The 21,992-nt window shown below is 37.1% G+C and overlaps 1 protein-coding gene across 2 annotated transcripts in view; it reads right to left on the bottom strand.

Annotated features, from left to right (window-relative positions):
- Positions 1–1,229: 1,229 nt before the first annotated feature.
- Positions 1,230–21,992, bottom strand: part of TAF15 (TATA-box binding protein associated factor 15) — a 30,258-nt gene continuing 9,495 nt past the window's right edge. Inside the window, exons 6-16 of one of the 2 annotated variants that reach the window (XM_086360333.1) lie at positions 20,136–20,329; positions 18,756–18,876; positions 10,368–10,402; positions 9,731–9,763; positions 8,333–8,442; positions 7,162–7,291; positions 4,880–4,972; positions 4,213–4,294; positions 4,008–4,096; positions 3,252–3,906; positions 1,230–1,559 (exon numbers count right to left, since the gene is read on the bottom strand). In XM_086360333.1, the coding sequence (XP_086216459.1) occupies positions 1,520–1,559; positions 3,252–3,906; positions 4,008–4,096; positions 4,213–4,294; positions 4,880–4,972; positions 7,162–7,291; positions 8,333–8,442; positions 9,731–9,763; positions 10,368–10,402; positions 18,756–18,876; positions 20,136–20,329 (1,582 nt within the window). In that variant the 3' untranslated portion in view covers positions 1,230–1,519. The remainder of the gene's footprint in view (positions 1,560–3,251; positions 3,907–4,007; positions 4,097–4,212; positions 4,295–4,879; positions 4,973–7,161; positions 7,292–8,332; positions 8,443–9,730; positions 9,764–10,367; positions 10,403–18,755; positions 18,877–20,135; positions 20,330–21,992) is intronic. The other variant, XM_086360334.1, reaches the window with a different exon arrangement.

Genomic DNA, 21,992 nt, shown 5'->3' with positions numbered 1-21,992 from the left:
AAGTGAAAGTGAAGTCGCTCAGTCGTGTCCGACTCTTAGCGACCCCATGGACTGCAGCCCACCAGGCCCCTCCGTCCATGGGATTTGCCAGGAAAGAGTACTGGAGTGGGTTGCCATTGCCTTCTCCGCCCACTACTTCTGACATCCAGCCAGATCTCGTCAAATTTCCCCCTTCATTTCTCAAATCTATTACCTCCTTGTCCAGTCACTATCTGAGCTCAGACCAGTATCATCTCTCACCTGGTGTACCACTCTGTCTCCAGTCCAACCTCTCTACAAGGCAGCCAGAATTTTCCGTTGATGCCACTCAGGTCAGGCCACTCCCCTGCTTAAAATGTTTTAATGACGCCTCCATATGGAGGCGTGGGGAAAACGAAATGTAAGGACCTTATCATGGAGCTGGTTTACCTCTCCATCTTAACTTTTGCATGCCCATTCTTAAATTCCTTCTTCCAATTACAATCATACAGTTTTCAAGTAAATAGCCTGTTCTTCATTCTGTTAACTCTTTGATTTATTCATGTCAGTTTTCTGCTGGAACATCATTTCCTCACCCCAGCCTCTTTACTTTAACCAATTTCCTAGTCTTCTTTCAATACTCATCAAGCCTTCCCAACCCCACCTGACCAGTTAAGTATCCTTTCAACCAGCCATCAAAGGACCTTGCATTTATTCTTACTGTGGCCCTTATCAAACTATACACTATCTGTTTGCTTGATGAGCAATATGTCCAGCATTGATGCAGTACCTTATCCCTGGTAAGGATAGGAGAATATTGTAAAGATGTCAAATAACATGCTCTGTACATTGGTATCTTAACCCTGGCTTGTCAAACCCTAACTCTTCTACACAGCTCTTGTACCTCCATATTCCCAGCATCTAGAACACTCCCCTAAATAAATGATACTCAGCTGTCAACTAACTATATCAAAATTACCTGGTGATCTTAAAATAAGATTCCCAGCTCTACCTCCCCGCATCCCACCGGTTTCTAATCCAGCAGACCTGGGATGAGGCCTAGGAATTTGGCATTTTTACAACCTCCTCGGGTGGTTCAGACACACAGTCATGCTTGGAAACTACTATTTTTAACGGAGTAGGAGATCAATAAATATTGTTGGAAGTAACATTTTAATTTCATGAAGTAGAATTCATTTCCTAATTCTTTAGGGTTCAAGTCTGCTGCAACTGCACCCTACGTGACCAAACAATGCACTAATGTACAAAAGTCCACAAAACAAGCATTCTTTATTGCAGTATTACAAAACACTTTCCATTTTGGCAATATTTTACAACGCACTTAGCTTCAAGAGTTGAGAAGGAGAAGGCTGGAACCTAAAGGGGGATATTTCAACTGACATTTCTAAAAGAAAAACTGTCCCCACCCTCCCACCCAAATAAAAATTCAAATGTCACTTAATTTCACTACCCAAGAAGAGGCCACGAGGAAAGCAGCAGGCAAACTCTGGCAATTTCTCTATGGATCTTGTCAGAGACAAAGGAACATTCAAAACAGTCATCAGTATGGTCGGTTGCGCTGATCATTTCTGTAGTCGTTTCTAGGAATGAAAAATAAAGAGCCAGACTAAATTCTAATTTTCTACCAAGTGGGAGCATCAGACCCTTCTTCAGGATGCTGTTGACTAGCATCTGCTTGACAAATTTCTATAAGGATGACAATATGCCTAGTGTATTTCTCTACTTCTAGAAGGTGCTTACTAAATGTCTAATTTATCAGCTTTAAGACACACAAAGTTCCTAGAAGCTTTGCTGTGACTAATTCTCTTAAAAATTTTTTCATCTAGAATAAAGACTAAACCACTGTGGTATTTCAGGTTGGAGACCTTGCCATTCCAGCACTCTAAAGAGAGTAGATTACTGGAATAAGCAAGCAAACACATTCATGTAAGAATTCTGGATCTGCCACTTATTATGTGATCTTGGAAAAGTTACCTAACATTTCTTATTCCATAAAATGGAAAGTACATCTACTCCTGGGGTTGACAGAGGGACTGGAACTCCAGTATACAAAGACAGTTTCACACAATTTGCCACACACTAAGAAGTATTCAGTTGGAGAAGGAAATGGCAACCCACTCCAGTGTTCTTGCCTGGAGAATCCCATGGACGGAGAAGCCTGGTAGGCTGCAGTCCATGGGGTCGCACAGAGTCGGACACGACTGAAGCGACTTGGCAGCAAGAAGTATTCAGTAGATGATCATTACTAATAGGTAACAATTATTCAGTGATTATCATGGCCAGCTGTAATATAATCTAATACAACTCCACAAAATAGAGCTAAATGCCATTAGCCCTATTTTACAGATGAGAATATGATGCTCTAAAGAGTTAAGTAACTTACTTTAAGTCACACAGCTAATAATAAGTGGTGGGGCCAGGATTTCAAAGAAGATAGTCTGTCTCCAAACTCTGTGCTCTTAACTCTATGCTATACTAATTCTGGCTGCCCTATACTGTTTCTGACATAGAGAAGCTTAGTACAGTAATTGAAATTATTTTCCATCACTGGTTACTCAACTCTTTCTGCCTCTACACCTTTCACGTGCATCGCACACTCCCATCAGTACCACCAGTGATTTTTATTCTGGAAAAAGTGTAACAATCTCCAAAGAAACAGCTGCAAGGTAGCACATGTGACTGAAAAAGCACACCCCTATAAAAGGTATGCTTGCCCCTCAGATTAAGATCAGAAAATTTGGGAAAGAGATAAGAATGTTGATAGAAAATGTTAGGTTTTAAGAAGCATTTTCAAGGTCAGAATTACTGTTAACTATTACTGTCTTCATTTGTATAAAATGAAACAAATCTGGAGAATATATAAGAACTTAGGAGGGAGTGCACCATATAGCAAGCAAGAGAAAAAGTTGATGCCAAGTTTGGCAGAACAAGATCAATAAACAAAAAACTTGGTAAAAAAAAAAAAAAGAATCCCTGATTTACACAGTTTCAAATCATCTCTCAATCTCTATTATCTTTAGCTATAAGAATGCACACACCTATCATACATTATTCAAATATAAAGATCTCAAGAATTTCCAAAACAAAATAAATTTTGGAAATTACTAAGTAGGGAACTAAATGGATCTTCTCCATCCTAACTGAAAGAGCTGACAATGGGAAATTCAAGTCATAAAAAACTGGACAAGAAGAAAATGTGATGAAAGGGGCTTAGATTCTAAAATCTAGGAGCAGTGAGGTAGAAACATTAGCGAATACATTCTAATACTCACCTTCCTCCCATTTTGCCTCCATAGCCACCTCGGTCTCCTCCATAGCCTCCACCTCGGTCTCCTCCGTAGCCGCCACCACTCCTGTCTCCTCCATAGCCTCCACTTCGGTCCCCACCGTAGCCTCCGCTACCACCACGGTCTCCTCCATAACCCCCCCCACTTCGGTCTCCTCCATAGCCTCCTCGGTCTCCACCATAGCCTCCTCGGTCTCCTCCATAGCCTCCTCGGTCTCCACCATAGCCTCCTCGGTCTCCTCCATAGCCTCCTCGGTCTCCTCCATAGCCTCCGCCTCGGTCTCCACCATAGCCGCCACTTCGGTCTCCACCATAACCGCCGCCACGGTCTCCACCATAGCCGCCGCTTCGGTCTCCACCATAGCCGCCACCTCGGTCTCCTCCATAGTTGCCTCCTCGGTCTCCTCCATAGCCCCCACCACGGTCCCCACCATAGCCACCTCCTCGGTCCCCACCATAGCCACCCCCACTTCTGTCTCCACCATAGCCACCCCCACTTCTGTCTCCTCCGTAGCCACCACCACTTCTGTCTCCTCCATAGCCACCCCCACTTCTGTCTGCACCGTAGCCGCCTCGGTCTCCACCTCTGCCCCCACGGCCTCTGTAGCCCCTCTCTCCACCGTAGCCTCTTCCCCGGAAATCTGCAGGTGGAAATGAAAACCAGTAAGGCCAGCAGAATCATGGAAAGCCTCCTTAATGCTAGTCAAAAGATTAGAAGCAGATGCCGTTAAGGCTGACCCACCTCCTCCTGAGGGACGAGAGTCCTCTGGTCTGGGCTCATTGCACTGATTGCAAGAATTCCTTCGAGCAAAGTTCATATTTCCACACGACCTAAGAAAGAAGAAAAATAAAATGCTCAACAGTTTGCAATGGATTCAGAACCCCCTCTTGCACCTTCCAAATCCAATCCCAACTCCTACATCCACCAAAATAAATGGGATACTTACGGATTAGGGCAAACCCAGTCCCCACTTTTGGGGTCTCCACCTCTCCCCTGAAAGCCTCCACGACCTCTATATCCTCCACGGCCTGGGTAAGTAAGGAGGAGGGAAGAATCAGTAGCAGATATTAACAAAGCAGAGGAAAAGCATCAGATGAAAGAACTACGTGTTCATCAATAACTGGGCTGCTCCCCGCAAATTAACCTCTTATGGCAGAACTCCATGATTCTCTGATTTGGGGTTTTACTTATTCAGTCAACACAGGAAATATGGAAGAAGCTCCAAGGTGCACATTATAGTTCAAATAATGCACTAAGAAACTTCATTTCTACAGTACCCTCCTCAGTTTGAGAATCTCAGTGATAAAGATTAGGTGAGAAGACATATTCCAAATTTAAGAAATTAAGACACAACAGAAATAAGTTGGCAGTAACTGTATCAGGGAACTCACAAACAGGTCAGATTAACTACCAAATTAGGAATCAGTTAAACTGCCTCCTAATTTTCAACTGAAACAAACTGCATTATATAGCTTTCCAAAGGGATTTCTAGAACCTTTTTCCATCCTTTCGTAGTTGTTATAACACTTTATTTACCTCATCTTCTATTCTGTATCTCACTTTAAGACAGAAAATCTAACCCTTTGTGTAATGCCTGTGAACAAGAATCTTACCTCGTCGCCCACCTCCACTTCCACCTCCTCTCATGAATTCAGGTCTTCTGGTGGCAAAGGACACTTTAATGATATTGCCGTGGAATTCTTTTCCTAAAAAACAAAACAAAACAAAACAAAAATAGTTTTGAAGAAATGCTACTCCACATTTCCACCTCTTAACAAAATATAAAACTGCCTCGGAAATTTTTAATTTCAGAGAAATAACTCACACGTTCTCACAGAAATTCAAACACAGTAGCGTTCAAGAGTCAAGGTAACTGTACTAAAATATGACACAATCTACTGAATAGAACAAATTTGTCACTGGGAGACAGTCACTTCTTACTGAGCAAAAAAAAGCTCATGTCTAATCATTTTTACATGAAAGCCAATGAATGTAGTATGCGACCATTTCTTTTTTTAAGGGAATGAGTGTGTGTGTGTGTGTGTGTGTGTGTGTGTGTGTGCATGCATGCATATGCACACATATGCCTATTTATACACTGCCTATTGTTGCTTAACTCTCAGTAGGTGAAAAGGTAGAAAGGAAACTCAATTTTTACTATATACTGTTGGTACCATCTGAGGTAGTTATCTTTAAAAATAATGTGTGCATTTGTGAATTTATATGCATGTACATATGCACATATTCTGCTGTCCCAGGGCCTTGGAGACAAAAGTAGCCTTTTCACTTTATATATTAAACAAGAGAACAGACATATCAGAAAAAGGTGCCCAAGGATTCATAAAATAGTTATAAATCTAGGAGTCTTAGCCCCCTCAGCAAATTCTAATTGCTGTGACTGGCAACCTTCCACAGTGTCAAATGGTATAGCAAGCTCTTTGACATAGGAAACAAACCATGGATAAATATTTTAAAAGCTCTACAAAGACCTGGTAATTAAGATCTGAGCTATGGAGTTTCTGTTAAGAGGCTCATTTGCCCTATGAGGGAAAGACAGAGTAACTGTTTTAACCTATTATAAGCTAAATAGTTTTATGAGTCACAGAAACTACGAAACAGAGAAGTGAGGGAGGATGGACCTGGCTTTTCAAAGGCAAGAGGATAAGATGTGCTTAGAGCAAAAGATTCGGAGAAGGCAATGGCACCCCACTCCAGTACTCTTGCCTAGAAAATCCCATGGATGCAGGAGCCTGGTAGGCTGTAGTCCATGGGGTCGCTAAGAGTCGGACACGACTGAGCGACTTCTCTTTCACTTTTCACTTTCATGCATTGGAGAAGGAAATGGCAACCCACTCCAGTGTTCTTGCCTGGAGAATCCCAGGGACAGGGGAGCCTGGTGGGCTTCCGTCTATGGAGTCGCACAGAGTCGGACAGGACTGAAGCGACTTAGCAGCAGCAGCAGCAGCAGCAGCAGAATAAAAGATTAAAATGCAACTATGTACTGGAAGACACAGGTGCAATAATCTTGGAACTGGGAGAAACCACATGTGCCTATCAATCAGACACAATTTACTTCTTCAGAGACAGTGCAGCCCAACTGCCTGAATTTGAGCCCTAACTCTACACTTCTTCTGTGATCTTGGAAATTACTTATCTCTCTGCCTGAGTTTCATCATCTGTAAGATGGTAATAAAAGCAATAAAAAAAAACTAACAGGGTTACTGTGAAGATCTGAGTTAATGCACATAAAGTTCTTAGAACTGTGCCTAGCTCATAAACTACAGTAAGCATGCAGTGTTATTCTCCTACAATGGCAGGTGGGTTCTTCCCCACTAGCGCCACCTGGGAAGCCCCAATATAAGGTACAACAAAAACAATAAATGATAAGACATCAAGGAAATAAAAGCATGAGACAAAACTACATTTGGCGTAGAATGATAAAACTATTTTTAAAATACATTTTAAAAAGCTGGAAGAAATACCAGTAGTTTTCTCTATATAGACTATGGAAGCTTTACTCCTTTCTTCTATTTTTTAATATTTTCTTATTTTCAGGGGGAAAAATGTCTTATTGTACAAGTCTTCTACTACATATTAACATTGTATTTGAAGGGAAATTAACCTAAATTTTAAAAGAATATAGTTAACCAGGCCAACCCTTCACATTTCTATGAGGGTGGCCTCAAGCACAAAGGATGACATTAGGAAATATTTTAGACAAAGAAACAGTTCATCTCACTTCCAAAGGTATATAAGAATTCTGGCCTGTATTCTCAATAGGATATCTAAAAAAGTAAATATGAAGATAATCATTGTCTACCAGAACGTATTTTGACTTCAAGACCAGAAAACATTTATCAAAACCACACACTGAAAGTATATGAATGAGGTATACCATCAAACCAGTCAATGGCTGCCTTAGCTGAAGGAGGGTCATCAAACGATACTGTTGCCTCCCCTTTTGGCTTTCCTGTGTCCTTGTCTGTGTATAGATTTATCATTGGTTTTCCAGTCTTTTTATTTGTCTGAGGAACGAACAAGCTGGTGTTAGTATTTTAAGAAAAAGTGATGAACCACACAGAAAATTAAAAACTTAATTTTTTAAAGGAATTCACATATCCATACTATAAATACTACCAACTTAACATAAAAGTGAAGTTATCTGTAGGTTCTGAAAAGGAAAATCTAAAATACATTAAGTGAAAAGCAAACTATAAAAATGATACGTCATACTGTTTTATCCATATATAATTTCCTCAAACCCACAAAGAAATAAACATAATGCTTCATACAAACATTTACCTTGTAAAACTAAAAAAAAAAAAAAAAAACCAAGAAGAACGTTCACCAAGCAAATAAATTACCAATAAGGCGTACACACTGGATTTGGCTGAGAAGGGAGTGGAAGACAAGAATTTTTACTTTTCAAAACTATGATAATTTTTTTAACATATTTAATGTGTTAATTTCTTAAGAAATGTCTGCTCCCCAAGAGGCGGAAAAAAAATTCAAGTAATTTCATAGACACCCAAAAAAACCTGATTTCAGGCAAATGCTATAATCTACTAACATTGCTCTAAATGCCGCTTTCTAGTTGAAGATGAAAATTTATTAATGAAACAGTGCACAAGACGCTTAAGTACAATAAAGTTATGAAATAAAGCATTATTATATTGGGCAAATATATAGCAGACATTAAATACCAACATAAAAAGTTGTTTGTAATAACTTGGGTTTTCATATGTTGTTATTTCAGAATATAAAAATGTTCACACAATTTCATTTGGTTCTCACAATTTTAGGAGGTAGGCAGAGACTATGTTTAGAGTACTAAGATTGAAAACCAAAGCTGTGGAAGGCTGCGGAAAGGTAAACACAAAGCAAGGAATAAAATCTTTATGCATTTAGCAAATTTACCAAAGGCCTACAGCCAGGGGTGAACACATGCATCAGGGAATTTTAAGAGACAAGTGATACTGGAGTGTGGACTTCTTACATTATTTATGTATCTTAACCAGAATGTTAATAATTATGAGATTTGCAACATAAGCCAACTTCTAACTCACCTTGATGATTCCTATTTGTTTAAAGAACTCCCCCACTTGATCTGTAGACACACCCTCCCCTAGTCCTTGTACAAAGATTGTGTTGTTATCTGAATTATCAGATTCTGAATCTAAAGGAAAAAAAATATATATGATTAATTTTATATACTGCTTAGGTTTAACTATATCCTGTTTAGTAACCAAGAACAGTAATTTATTGTCCAATATTCAACCATTTCTATGACCAAAAGGAAGAGGGACCAATACAGGAAACCTCTTATGATAAACATACAAAGTGGTCACAGTAATTGTTTGGTAGGTCAATTCTTACAACTAAACTTCATGAAAAGTGGCTCAAGTCCACACTTTGAAGATCTTATAAATCTTACTCTTCAAATTCAGATACAGGACTCAAGCTCAGGAAGAGATGAAGAAAGTCAGTATAAAGTAGCATTCCTTTCTTCGGAGGGCTTTAATTCTTTCTGGCTAATCAATACTTTTAAGGCTTTCTGGTAGAAATTCCCCGAATCTGACACTCTGGACTTCCAAGCAAGCCAGCAGAATTGCTCACTTCCCATTCACTGTAATAAGCTTTATATATACCAGAGGGTATAAATAAGAGACAAATGATACTGGAGTGTGGACTTCTTACGTAATCTATGTACCTTAACCAGAATATGTTAATACTCATGAGATAATTAGGGGCACCATGACACACACCTTACCTTACTCACATACTTTTGGATTAGTACAACAAAGTAAGAAAGATGTACAAAAATTCAGTCCATCAAGAGATAATTCAGAAACTGACATCCACATAGAGTACTTTAGCATCTTAATAAAAACCAAGTTCTGATTTCAATATATATTAAAATTTTTTAACTCAAATTTTTAATAATATCTAAATCATAACTTTCAAAAGGCTCCAGGTAGCCATGAACCTCATTTGAAAATAAAAAGGCATGTGAAATTAGGGACCTCTGCGCAGAATAAGACAACTCTCTCATATATGATTTCAGGTTTCTTAGGCCCATTAAGCAGACTATTATTCCAACATATTTTCTTCAACACAGCTATTCTACTTCTAATTCCCCAATGATACGAATCCTCTTGTACCTGATATATAGTCATTAAATAAATAATGCTAATGAGCAACACAAAATCAAGTGTTTCTTCACAAAAGCAAGAGGAGGGAGCAGCGGAAAGCACAAACAGTGATTTTCCTTAGCAAACTTTCCAAACCCCTTGAATTTTTCTTGCTGGAACATCTTTAAAAGGGAAGCTTCCTGGTTCTGGCAATACTATCAAGTCAAATCTTCCTCCTGTCCTAACTCTTCCAAACACACATATTCTTCCTTTGAAAAAATGGAAAACTAAGATTTCCTTAATGGCAAAGTCACAAACTATTATAAACCTTACCAGCATCTGGTCTGGGTCCATAATCCCTGTGACCTAAGGGAAAAGAAAAGAGAAAGAAAAAGAAAGCTATTTAAGGCGACTCATTAGAAATCATTTAAAACAGTAATAATAACCAAGGCATGAAAAGTCAATACTTTCAAAATCCTTGTAAGTAACCATCACAGATTTACAAAGTAAATATATAAACTAAGTTTTATTAAAAGTTTAAGAAATCAAGATGAATGTCAATATTCCCTTAAGCTTGTCCCAGACGGCACCAGCCACTTTGGCGTTATGCTAGTATCACTTTTGTTAAGCTCTGATTGTGAAGGCTGATTGGAAAACCCTAGTAATTTTAAAACACCATGTCAGCTACCTTTATTAAAAAACGTTATTGACAAAATCCAGTGACGGTCTCATTCATTGGTCACCACAGACTCTCATGCAAATTCACTGTGTAGAAACCCATTGGACTATTTGAGATCAACTTTGTCTTTTTAATATTTTGAGATAAATATGTATATAACTTTTTAAAGCACACAACACACACCAGCCTCAACAGAATAAGAAAGGGCTTAGACTACGTCTGCGGGATATTGGTGGCTTTTAGATTTATATAGCATTTCCACTGAAACATTTTGGGATACTCAGCACTTACCACCAAAATTTTTGAAGCCACCGCGGTCACCACCACTGCAGAGGAAAAATTGAAGAAATGATTTCTTCCTTAAGTCTCTAATGTGCTGAGCCCTGGGCTCAATCTACACTTAACTGTCTCAAGTAGAGTGCCCAGGAAACAGTAGCACCTCTAACTTTCCAGTAAATTTCATTTCATAGACTTCAAAATGTTGTTTTCACCTAAATGTTTTCCCAAGGATCTATTTCCACAAGGGTGCCTTTTCAAGAGCATTACAGAACATATCTAATATACTCTTACTTTAAAATCTTCCCAACCCCAAGCCAAAGGGATACTATTCAAATCAACTTAAACTGAAGACACAACAGGAAGAATGCTAAACTAGAGCAAACATTCTTTCCAAGGGGATATTTTTGTTAAATATGAGAAAAAGGAAAAGGCCTAGAAGAATAAAAAGCAAGGTTAAAATTTTGACAGAATGGGAGAGGAAAAAGCTTGAGCACTATGTTCTACTGTGATATCAAACAGTGGGTTTTATGAGATGAGGGAAAAAGCGAGGTACAAATACACACAAAAGTGAGACTGAATGAAAGCAGTCTTAAAAATTCAAATCATTCAGATACCTAGCAAAATGAGCTAGCAGAAAGTATAACTTTAAATTGGCATATGCTAGATCTCATCACAGAACTGCTGAAATTCAAGCCAACCCATGCTCTGCACACCAATCAGGAGACTATGTCAGAGACAGAATGCTACACACTCCACAAGAAATGACTTTAACTGGCAATTTCCACTGCCATTAAGTCAATGCCCCTTGTGTGCATAGCTTTATATAAGAAGTTCTCTTATCAAGGAACTCTTTAAATACTCATACATTAAAAGTCTGTTTCTCTTAACTGAACCATATTATCTTCTAAGATTCATGTGCTGATACGGACATAAAAATAATCAACAAGTTTTCAGATAGTGATACCTAATTTTCTACTACTACTCATCTTCTACTATAACCCAAGAAACTATTCCAATGTACTGCTGCTAAGTCGCTTCAGTCGTGTCCGACTCTGTGCAACCCCATAGACAGCAGCCCACCAGGCTCCCCCGTCCCTGGGATTCTCCAGGCAAGAACACTGGAGTGGGTTGCCATTTCCTTCTCCAATGTACTAATGTCCCTTTAATAATAACTCTGCCATCAAGATGGGTTTTCTGAGCCATCCTGAGAAAAATCCTCTGAATAAATGAGAAAGAATTTTTTAAGTCTATTCTAACTACCTTGATGTTAAAAAAAAAAAATTTCCCTTGAAACTGGTATACAGTTATAGACACAAGCATCTCAATTTGCTATTAATTTTTATTTGATACCCAGGAAATCTAAAAAGGAGAATAAGCCTATTTCAAGGCTATGCAGACAAAGAGAAGCTCAGGTCTTTCAAGTACATAGTTTCCTGTTGAGTATCTAAGACCTCTCTTTCAGAACATTACCCAAGCCCTCCCATCAACCCATACTTCTAAATGGCCTTTTTTATCACTGCTTAACTCTTTAGGGAAAGGAAGCCAGAGTTCTGAGATTAAACTGCTAAAAATCTTATTAGAAACAAGATATCTCAGATTTCTTCAAAGATGATCATATGATCATTAGAAATGATGATAAAAGAAGTAGTGAAAATATAAAGCCCATATTCCTATGTCAGGACATTAAAATACCCAGAATAAAGTTGTTGTTGTTTTTTTTAAATAGAAATTTTTCACAACTAAGTGCTGGAAGAGATACCACTGAATTATTTTGCTGTCACCTTAACCAAGAATCAAACTGTTCATATCTGGCTGCAATGGGGGGAAAATACACAATTTCATACATCATCTAGTTCCTGGAATATCTATTCTGGCCAGCAATACAACTTTGAACAAATAAGAAGGGGAAAAAAAAAAGGACATACTCCCTGTAAAATATAAAGGGATATAAAATAAATATCTGAATAGGTTTATAATCTCCTATTCCTCCATATAATAATATTTTAACTTAAGTCATCATTACTGAGCACTTTGAGAATTCAACAGCTGAACACTTCAAACACAGTATATTAAATAAGTACCAGTCTTCAAATTAAGAGACTCAAGATATATAGTCTTAACTATCACTAATCAATCTTGAAAACATAGATCAGTCAGTAATTCTCCCTTGGCTTCTGTTTCCTCTTTCACAAAATAAGGGTCTACACCAGGGATCCCCAACCAGTACCTCCTGTCAGATTAGCAGCAGCATTAGATTAGAAATAAAGTACACAATAAATGTAATGTACTTCAATCATCCCCAAACCATCCCCCTAATCCTCAGTCCACGGAAAAATTGTCCTCCATGAAGTCAGTCCCTGGTACCAAAAAGGTTAGGGATTGCTGGTCTCCATCCTTACTATCTGAAAGGTGGTCTATAGAATAGCAACAAAGGCAGAGCCTAGAAGTGTCTCAGAAAAGCAAGCACACCCAGACCTACTGAATCAGAATCTACATTTTAGTAAGATCCCCAAGGAGTTCGTATGTATATTACAGTTAGTGAAGCACTTGTCTAGATAATCTATGATTTTATGTGGGGCTTTCTTTCAATTTCCAGTATTTCAACACTTTTCTTTCCTTATTAACAAAGTTCAATTAATTACAGTTCCTTACCAGGAAACATTGTATTAAATACAGTAAACAAACCTCAAATAGTACCACTACCAAATCAGTTAACAGAAGACGGGCCTTTGGTTACGAATCTTTCTTTCAAATCTTCAGTCAAGTTACAAGTCCCTTTTCTATAAACTAAGCTAAGGCCTCACTAGCAAATTAAGACATGAAGGCATATGAACATCTGAGTCAAGGTGTTTGCCACAACAAATTTTTTCTCTTCCCAGGAAAAGCAAAACTGTACACACAAAGAATTCCTGAAGAATGTTTTAAAGTAAAGAAGTAGAGGTATTTACTACAGACACAATATAACCATACTCAAATTTATGACTGAGTGTCCCCTGCATAAGAAAATCAACTGTATATTCTTGACTCAACTACAGAAATGGTTGTCCCAGGTTCAAAATGATGAGAAGCCTACTCAAGGGTAGACTGAGGGTTCCTTCACTGTTACAGCATTACATACTTAGAGAAGACAATCAGATTTAATTTCAGGTGCTTGTCAAGAAAGAAAATGTTCTTCGACAGAATCTCTATTTCCAAAATTTAATTTTTAAAACTCCAAATATATCTATATTCAAGGACTAAAACTTCCAAAAGTAACAGGGGAATCCAGGAATTTTTATTCTCAGAAAACTCAATACCGAGAGAGAAAAAGCAACATAGCTAAAGTTGAAAAAGATTAGTTCTTAAAAAAACTATGTTTGATTTTTCATACCAGTAGTCCAGAATGTAATTTTTTGGATATGAAGACCAACATTCAGTTCAGTTTAGTTGCTCAGTTGTGTCCGAATCTTTGTGACCCCATGGACTGCAGCACGCCAGACTAATATTAATTCCAAACATAAATGACTCAAGTGGATTTAGATCCCATTTCTCAACAGTAGCTCTATTTGTTCTTTTTTTTTAAGATCTTTTTGATGTGGACCATTTTAAAAATCTTTTTTGTTTCTGTTTTGTTTTGGCTTCTCAGTCACAAGGCATGTGGGATCTTTGCTCCCCAACCAGAGATGAACTTGTACCACCTACATTGGAAGGAGAAGTCCTAACCACTGAACCACAGGGAAGTTTCAGTATTTATGTTCTATTTCCTCCCATTCCATATAGGTGTGGTAAAAAGGCTTTCTGGATTCAGTACTTATCAACATTTCAGAAGACCAAGAATCTATCATTCTAGAGCTGCACTGTCCAATACAGCATTTATTAGCTATATGCAGCTGTTTGTTGATCTTCTGAAATATGGAGAACCTAAACTGACATGTACTCTAAACGTAAAATACAAAATGGATTTCGAAGTCTTCATATGAAAAAAAGAATGTGCAATATCTCAATTTCTATACTAATAACATGATAAAATATTTTTGATATATTAGAATAAAATTTATTATTAAAATTAACTTATTTTTTTAATGTAGCTACTAAAAAATTTTAAATTACATCTGTAGCTCACTGCTGACCCGCATTATATTTCTATTGGGCAGCATTGTCTGGACTATCACTAGCACACATGCACATTTCCAAGCAAGCTATTCAAAAACTCTTTTAAGAACATTCACAATTCAAGATAACTTTTTGAGACTTGAGATGTTAAAGCCTAAAAAACTACTTAATGTGATGACATACTAATAATGGAAAATGATTATCTAGTTTTAGTAATTTTACAATGCATTCACTGCAATGATAAAGTTAAAAACACTGAGAAAAATTATGGCTTTAAGCTTCTAGTACACTAGAAGGTCAGTGGCATTTTATGTGGTTGGTGCAAAAATAATTGTGGTTTTGCATTGTTGAACTTTGCTATTTGATACTGTAATACACTCAAATAAATGTGATTATGTTATACATCATTTTAATGCACATTTCTCACTTTTTTTTGCTAACTGACTTATTATTTGATGTCTATTTTACATTTATTTTAGACTAGGGAAATGATGTTAGGCAAAAGGCAAGTTCGGGCAATTTTCTTATTCAAAATGTGTCATAAAGCAGCAGAGACAACGCACGACATCAACAATGCATGTGGCCCAGGAATTGCTAATGAACACATTAGTGCAGAGGTGGTCAAGATGTTTTGCAAAGGAAATGAGAGCCTTGAAGATGAGATGTGTGTGGCTGGCTATCAGAAGTCGACAACGACCAACTGCGAGGATCATCAAAGCTGATCCTCTTCCAACTACATGAGAAGTTGCTGAAGAACTCAATGTTGACCATTCTATGATTACTAGGCAGTTGAAGCAAACTGGAAAGGTGAAAAAGCTTGATAAGTGGATGCCTCATAAGCTGACTGCAAATCAAAAAAATCATTTTGAAGTGTCATCATCTCTTACACAACAACAAACCATTTCTCAATGCAATTGTGAATTATGACAAACAGTGGATTTTATATGACAACTGGTGACAACCAGTTCAGTAGATGGACTGAGAAATAGCTTCAAAGCACTTCCCAGGTCAAACTTGGACCAAAACAGGGCCATGGTCGCTATCTGGTAGCCTGCTGACCATCTGATCCACTGCAGCTTTCTGAATCCCAGCAAAACCGTTACATCTGAGAAGTATGCCCAGCAAATTGATTGCACCAAAAACTGCAATGCCTGCAGCTGGCATTGGTCAACAGAAAGGGCCCAACCACACACCATACAACCAACGCTTCAAAAGTTGAATGAATTAGGCAACAAAGTTTTGCCTTATTTGCCACATTCTCCTGACCTCCTGCCAATCAACTACCACTTCTTCAAGCATCTCGACAACTTTTTGCAGGGAAAATGCTTCCATAACCAGTAGAAGGCAGAAAATGCTTTCCAAACTTTCATCGAATCCAGAAGCATGGATTTTTATGCTACAGGAATAAACAAACTTATCTGTCGTTGGCCAAAATGGTTGATTATAACAGCTTCTACTGTTGTCAAAAGATGTGTTTGAACCTAGTTATAATGATTTGAAATTCAGTTCAAAACCGCAATTACATTTGCACCAACTTAATAGATGACAATTAGAAATTCAATCTTTTTTGCTGCAAGTGCTTTTCCAAAGAAAAACATTGTTTCCTATAGTCTTCACATGTTTCTCTTTGGTAACTGGAAAGCTCACAGATGTCTTTGGTCTGAATTCTTTCTGCAGTCAAGCAACAACCTGAGTCTTAAGAATGTCCCATCCTTTACCACCCATCCCACCTTCACCAGCAAACTGTGCCCCTTCTTCTTTAATTATAAACCCAACTAATGTCAGATATTCTTCAAACAGCCCTGAAAGGATATTTTCAATTTTGCTATTTTTAAATAAGATGATTACAAACACAAATGGGAGTGTTAATGAAGACTAACATAAGATGTTTGGGTATTTTGGTACTTAAATGTAAAACCAAGTACAGGAAAGCAAGCCCTGAAACTGGGCCTTTTTTTTTTTTTTTTTAATACTTTACTCCTGTAAGTAAGCTAAAAAATCACATCCTGAACAAGATATTGTGACACATGAAAATTATATGAACTTCGTATTTCAGTACCCATAAACTAAGTTTTATTGGAAGAAAACCATGTTTATTCATTTATATGTCTATAGCTGCTCTGGTGCTACAAGAGCAGAGCTGAGCAACTGCAACAGAAAACATGTGGCCTGCAAAGCCTAAATTACTTACTATGTGGCCTCTCACTGAAGTCTGCCAATCCAGTACAGAAAGTAAACATAAGCAACTACATAAATTTCTTAAAAAGGTCTTTTATGTACATTCCATTTACTAGTGGGGTGGGAAGGGGAGTAGAGGGGGAGGGAGGGAGTGTATGTATATATATAGATATCAACTGGGCAAAACCCCTCCCCACCCCCAAATTCTACCCTGACCTGAACCAGACATTTTGACCTAATATATATTGGGCTTGTCTATAAGATTTTGTTTGAAGAGCTTCTAAGGTTAAATAAAATTTTTGAAAATCAAAAATTTAGCTCATGATTCAATATCTGGGTCAAAAATTATACTGAAATATGTTGCCAAGGAGTTATCAAAGTGCTTAAAACACCGGGGTTGGTTAAGCTATGGATCTTTCCTCCTTTATCAGGAAAAGTCCTTCAACTCTTTGATTCTAAGATAAGTCATCTACCAAAGTTGAAAACATATTTTTAACGACTTCCCTACTCTCCTCCTTCTAAAAAGTGGGATTCTACTATTTTCAGACAGACATAATTTAACAGGTAATCTATACATATAATTATAACCTCCTTATGAAAATTAAACTTATGATATACTATAAAACATATAGCATCCCAAGGCAGCTAATTGTCTAAAACAGGGGTTCCCAACCTCCAGGATCTAATGCCTGATGATATTAAGTGAAGCTGATGTAATAATAATAGAAATAAAGTGCACAATAAATGTAAAACACTTGAATCATCCCAAAAGCATCCCCCTCCAATCCCACTCTGTGGAAATATTGTCCTCCACAATACCAGTTTCTGGTGCCAAAGGTTGGGGACCTCTGATCTAAAACATATTACCTGGAAAAGCACGTAACCTGTTAGTTATCCTGTCTGAGATGCTGTTTGAGGGGTGGAAGCTATGGATAGAGAGTAAGCACTGTATCCCTGTACACTGTTCACTTATATCCACATGATGATACACTATCCTCTTGGATAACGAAGAGGCATACAACAGAGTTGCTCTACCTTAATACATTGACTTTGGCTATTAATCAAAACTTTTAATGTTCAAGTCTTATAAATGTTTTTCAAATATGTTTAGACTTTAGATTTGTTAGATCAAAGCACTGCACACTAAACAGAAAGTCAGTGAGATAGAATTCCTGGCTCAGTTGAAAAATTAACAGTGCTATATGTAACTGATTCTCTCAGGTTACCTCAGGGAACAGATACTCACTCAGTCCCTAAGAAGCAAAAGAGTACTGAGGTATTATTGCCAGTTAACATGCTGCTGACAATTTCAATTCCCAAAGAACACAAATTATCCTTCAAGCCTATATATTTTATACATGAAATTTGCAATGTACAAATTTCATCTGAGGACAGTAAGTGCCAACTATTTTTTCATTCCTGTTTTTAGAGCAAAAGTGCTAAATTTACAGATATACTTGAAAGTAATTTTAAAACCAGCTTTCATAACATATGCCATAAGTAAATACCAAAACCTGGTAAAACAATAAAAAAAAAAGGAAAGCTGAATTAAAAAGTCATTCCTTTTCCACAGCTTAGTCTAGACAAAATACACAATGGTACGTGACATTGTACTATTTCAGTAACTATTTACTTAAAAATAGGAACAAAACAGTTCAGTTACATACAATCTTTCTCTCCTCTGCCAACCTCAACTTTATACTCTGCTATTGCTTCCTAATATTTTCCCATCCCAAGGGGATTCAAGATTAAAGAACAGCCTATCTTCCAATCTAGAATTCTAAACTTACCTTTTATTTTCTACAGACTGAAACACTTGGATTTCCCAGAGTCATCTTTTAAATGAGTTTAGAGTCTATAGCTCTGGCATGAAAAATATTGTTAAGTGGTTTAACCACATTATAATAGGGGACTTTTCTCCACTGGTTTTAATACCACAAAAATTAACTGCTAAGAAAATCTATTTTGAGGTAATTTATGTGACATCTTAACACTGAAAATAAAATTTGAATTTCTGTCCTCTTGTCTAGAACATCTCTTTTTTAGGCATCTTAACAAAATCAGATGATGGAATCAAACCAGCTAAAAAAAAAAAAAAAAAAATGTAGGCATCTGTACCTAAAAACTTACCTTGATCCTGTCATAGGACCTCTTCCATCCTTGTCATATCCCCCACGCCCTCTACCTCCTCCCTGTGACCCGCCATATCCTCTATTATCTTCTCCATACCTACTCACATCACGACGGTCATCTATAGAAAAGAAAATTAACACAAACATACATGAGTAACTTGAAATTTCTGACAAAGGCTTTCCACAACACAATCCTAAATGGCTCTTTAAATCACCTGTGACCTTTAGAAAATGGTACCTGTGCACAAAACTCAAATGCAAGTCACCGTAACACAATCTGGAATTAAATGTATGAGAATTATACCTGTGTCAAATCCCATTCTACCAAAGTTAGCCAGCAAAACGGTGACATAGTTAACACATTTTGATGTGATGGTAAAACGAAATAGTTTACGTACATTAGGTACAGAACCCTAGTTAATTAAAAGAACACCCTAATCTTAAAAGCTACTTTTTTTCATGTCAAAAATATCTGAATGTAAATAAAACACAGATAGGGAATAACCAGATTTTCAAACTGAGAAATAGTAGTGAATATATGCACTGAATAAGGTATTTAGTGAATGAACTTTCTATTTTAATCAGTTGCTAAGTCATTCATTCAACTAGTCAACAAATATTTATTAAGCAGGTATAAAAATGAGTAAGGCAGGACCTTTGCCCTTGAAGCAATTCATTTTTATGGCTGGTCAGATTCTTCAATACCACAGTAAAGATAAAGTGGTATGATGTTAGAGAAGGTTAATATAGGGTCATAATTTTCTCAAATCACATACAGCACCACCACCAAAAAAAGAACTAATAGTGTGAACTTTCCTGTTGTGGTACACTGGTTAAGGTTCCGTGTTTCCACTGAGGGGGGAAAGGTTTCAATTCCTGGTTAGAAACCTAAGATTCCACATGCCTCATGGTGCAGTCAAAAAATACAAAATTTTCAAATTAAAACAAAAAAAAATGGCAGTAGCAGCACTGTCAACTGATCACTTTATTGAGACAACAAAGAAAATTTTTTAATTAGCCACCAAAAAAAAAAAAAAACCACGTGACCATTTGGAGTCTCCAAGAAGTTCAGAAATATCAATCTAAGAAACTAACTTTGATGGATATGAGAAAGAACATATGTTCAAGGTCACTCCAAATTTTTACAGTTGAAATCTATAATTTGTATTGGGTCTTTCAAAACAAAGTTCAATACACAAACAATTCTCTGAAGGTTAAAAAAAAAATAAGAGTGGCGGATTCATGTTATGTATGGCAAAACCAATACAATATTATAAAGTAATTAGCCTCCAATTAAAATAAATAAATTTATATTAAAAAAAAAGAAAAGAAAAGAAAATACAACCAAAAAAATAAAAAAGAGGTCAGCATATCTTACCTTGTGTGTGGTGGCTGTAATTTTCCCTTTGTGAATGGTAGGACTGCTGGTTTTGATTATAGGAATCATGCTGCTGATCGTAATTTGACTGCTCATCATAAGAGCCTTGATGTTGATCATAGCCTGACTGCTGGTCATATGAATCTTGTTGACCATAGTCTGACTGGTCATATGAAGGTGCTCTTCCACCTTGGCTAAAACAGAGATCAACAACTTAAGTGACTTTACAGGACTGTTTACTGTAGTTAAACCAACTGAGTGATTGCTATAAGACCTCAACCACATTTACTACTCTTTTCTGGTGAGAATCATCTAGTTTTTGTATCTAGAGAATCTTATCACCAATGGAATGACTTTCAAACAATAATTCTACTATCACTGAAGAGGTGTCGCATTATGAGAAAAATCACACACTTTCGAAAACTATAGAAAAGTAAGAAAATCATATTTAATATTTTGGGGACTACTTTCTTATCTTTAGAACCTTATCATTAGTATACTCTTCTAAGCATAGTATACTCTTCTAATCATATCGGAGAAGGCAATGGCACCCCACTCCAGTACTCTTGCCTGGAAAATCCCATGGATGGAGGAGCCTGGTGGGCTGCAGTCCATGGGGTTGCTAAGAGTCAGACACGACGGAGCAACTTCACTTTCTCTTTTCACCTTCATGCATTGGAGAAGGAAATGGCAACCCACTCCAGTGTTCTTGCCTGGAAAATCCCAGGGATGGGAGCACCTGGTGGGCTGCCGTCTATGGTGTCGCACAGAGTCAGACATGACTGAAGCGACTTAGCAGCAGTAGCAGCAGCAGCAGCAAGCATGTCCAATAGTACAAAATATTGCTATTAGAAACTAGCAATTAAATCAAATTTTTAGTCTGCTGAGTAGAAGGAACTTGCTTTGTGATGCCACTTTTTAACTGAAAAGAAGTCTAAGTATCAAAGAAAACTGCTTTATTATCTCTGGCAATTAAAAAAAAGATTCTAAGCAGGTTCTGAGCAATATGGTTATTAATTACCTGCTCTCAGGATGGGAGTGTTCATTGGATTTGAGTTCTAATGTTTTGAGTTACTTTAAAAAAAAAAGGGGAGGGGGGGGAGTGGGAACAAAAATGGCCTCCTATCTTAACAGTCACATCTTATTCTGCATCAAGTGATCAAAACACCTAATAAAGATCAGTATGTTCCCCAACTCCCTATCCAAAGCACATGACAACAATGGTCAAGAATCCTAGAATGTCCTTGAGAATGATTTAAACCAAATCTAACATTTCTCTTTGGTCCACACTTAGATGTCTCATTTCCAAAAATGTATCCTTATAAAAAGATTCTCCTTAAATTTAAAACTAACCAATAGGACCTGAAGAACCTGCTAACGTAACATGCTTTTGGGAATAGTATTCCCTATGCCTGTATTCCATTTCTACTTTTCAAAGCACTCTCCTATCTATTAAGACTGATAAATGTGATCTCATAAATCTTTTCCTAATTTCTTCCCCAATGCTTTTATTTAACTGAATTTCACTTATAATAATTTCTTTTGAATAATTTCTTTCCTGCAGAGATAAAAAAATACTAGTGACCTCAATTTCTATCTCACTTTTTAGCTGTGTAACCTGGAAGGCTATATAATCTTAACAACTTCTCTTCACTTTTGATAATTACTGGTACTATCTCATAGTGCATTCCCAATTACATTAGGGAATGCAAAAGCATTTCACAAACTGTAAAGCACAGTAAAAAAAAGTTGCTATTATTAAAATTAATAACAAGGACAGGCCCCTCAAATCCAAAAATTACTAAGAAAAAAAAAAAAAAGACCTGTAAAATTGCTAATATTCACCTACCTATATTA

The sequence above is a fragment of the Bos grunniens genome, chromosome 19 (assembly GCF_055505025.1).
Source record: "Bos grunniens cultivar Pamir isolate PY7600 chromosome 19, Bosgru_T2T1.0, whole genome shotgun sequence".
Taxonomy (NCBI): Eukaryota; Metazoa; Chordata; class Mammalia; order Artiodactyla; family Bovidae; genus Bos; species Bos grunniens.
The sequence above is the reverse complement of the archived record's forward strand: the minus strand, read 5'-3'. Positions and strand labels throughout refer to the sequence as shown.